At 58.8% G+C, this 1,815-nt stretch overlaps 1 protein-coding gene across 1 annotated transcript; it reads left to right on the forward strand.

Annotated features, from left to right (window-relative positions):
* The first annotated feature begins 126 nt into the window (after window positions 1–126).
* Window positions 127–1,583, forward strand: PRELID1 (PRELI domain containing 1). Its single transcript, XM_010079676.1, has 4 exons — window positions 127–358; window positions 436–549; window positions 815–893; window positions 1,292–1,583. Exons 1-4 carry the CDS (start codon window positions 224–226, stop codon window positions 1,426–1,428), a joined length of 465 nt encoding a protein of 154 aa, XP_010077978.1. The 5' UTR covers window positions 127–223; the 3' UTR covers window positions 1,429–1,583.
* Window positions 1,584–1,815: the final 232 nt, after the last annotated feature.

Genomic DNA, 1,815 nt, shown 5'->3' on the forward strand with positions numbered 1-1,815 from the left:
GGGTTGCTTGTTCCCTCTCTCCCCTAATGCCGCAGCCCTCTTCCTGTCCCCGCGGTGCCTGGTGGTTCCCAGCCCCGAGGGGGTGTTGGCCAGGAGCACAGGCTGATGTTTTCTTTTCTCTCCCCGTTTTAGCAAACATGTCCTGACCGAAGACATCGTGCACCGGGAGGTGACGCCGGACCACAAGCTGCTCTCCCGGCGGCTCCTGACCAAGACCAACCGCATGCCCCGCTGGGCAGAGCGCTTCTTCCCAGCCAATGTCGCTCACTCCGTCTACATCCTGGAGGACTCTATCGTGGACCCCAAGAACCGAACCATGACCACGTTCACCTGGAACATCAACCACGCCCGTCTCATGGTAGGTACCCGCAGGCGGCTGCACAGGCCGGTGGCAGGTACCGGTCAGTGCCCAGAGCTGAGCTGTGCCTCTTGCAGGTGGTGGAGGAGCGCTGCGTGTACCAGGTGAACCCAGAGAACAGCAACTGGACCGAGGTCAAGCGGGAAGCCTGGGTCTCTTCCAGCCTGTTTGGCGTCTCGCGGGCCGTCCAGGTGAGCACTGGCATCTGCTGTGTACCCCCTTGGAGAGGCCTTAAAGCTGCTGCTCGCCCCTGTTTCACCCCTTCCCTGTGCTGTTTTTTCTACCCTTTCTCCTCATTCCCCCCATCCTCATGAGCTCTTGGGGCACCCAGAACCATCACTGCTGGTGGGCATGAGCCCAACAGATGTTTGGGACTGGTCAAACCGGGACAAAGCCCCAGGGGCTGTGTGTGATCAGAGAGCTGGGCTTGCACCTTCACTGACTTCTTTCTTGCAGGAGTTTGGTCTGGCCAGGTTCAAAAGCAACGTGACCAAGAGCACTAAGGGATTCGAATACGTGCTAGCAAAAATGCAAGGTGAGCACCCGAGGGCAGGCTGGGGCTGACTGGGACAGGTCTCTTGAAGTTACAAGTCACACTGGAAACACTCCAGTCCATGGGCAGGTCGTGGCTTGAATTAATCCAACTGTGAAATCCTCATCCCTTGCCGTTGCCCCCGCGCCTTGGCCCAGCCTGCTTTTCCTGAGCGGAGCAGCCAGGCAGGGGTGGAGCGCAGGCAGGAGGGGGACGAGGGCAGCAGCCATCACGTGCCTGCAGTTCCCCTTTTGCAATGTGCATTGACGTGCGCAGGTCGGGAGCACCAGGCACTGTGTGGGGAAGTCGCCTCTGTGCCAAGTGCCGGGGCCGGTCTAGCTGCATGAACCAGTGCAGGGTGGGGACCTGCTGGGGCTGGGTTAATAACTTCCCTGTTACAGGAGAAGCTCCGTCCAAAACGCTGGTGGAGACAGCCAAGGAAGCGACCGAGAAAGCCAAGGAGACAGCTCTGGCTGCTACCGAGAAAGCCAAGGACTTGGCGAGCAAGGCGGCCACCAAGAAGAAGCAGTACGTGTGAGGGGCCGGGCACAGGTGGGCGCCGGCCGCACCAGAACAGATAGGAGCCTGCTTAGATTTTATATTTTTAAAGGAACTGTACAAGTCTGACAATCAGCTGCTGTTAGACCCTTTATGAGATGTAATTATCATTAAAGAATTTACTCCCACCTCTGACTTGGCCTGGCTAGAGCAGAGCCCGGTGCTGTGCTCCGCCCCGGGGGTCCAGCCCGCTGCCAGGGTGCTGGGCTCAAGGCAGGACACAGGCGGGGTTTCACCAAGTGCCTTTACTAGAATAGTGTCGGGTATGTACAAGAGAGGCAAGCAGCTGCGGGAGTGTGAATGCAGGTTGCTTAATGCACTCGTTTCCCCTTCCTGGCTCCCCAGGGGCAGCAGAGCCCCCCTGTAG

This window comes from Pterocles gutturalis, unplaced genomic scaffold (genome assembly GCF_000699245.1).
Source record: "Pterocles gutturalis isolate BGI_N339 unplaced genomic scaffold, ASM69924v1 scaffold17634, whole genome shotgun sequence".
NCBI lineage: Eukaryota > Metazoa > Chordata > Aves > Pterocliformes > Pteroclidae > Pterocles > Pterocles gutturalis.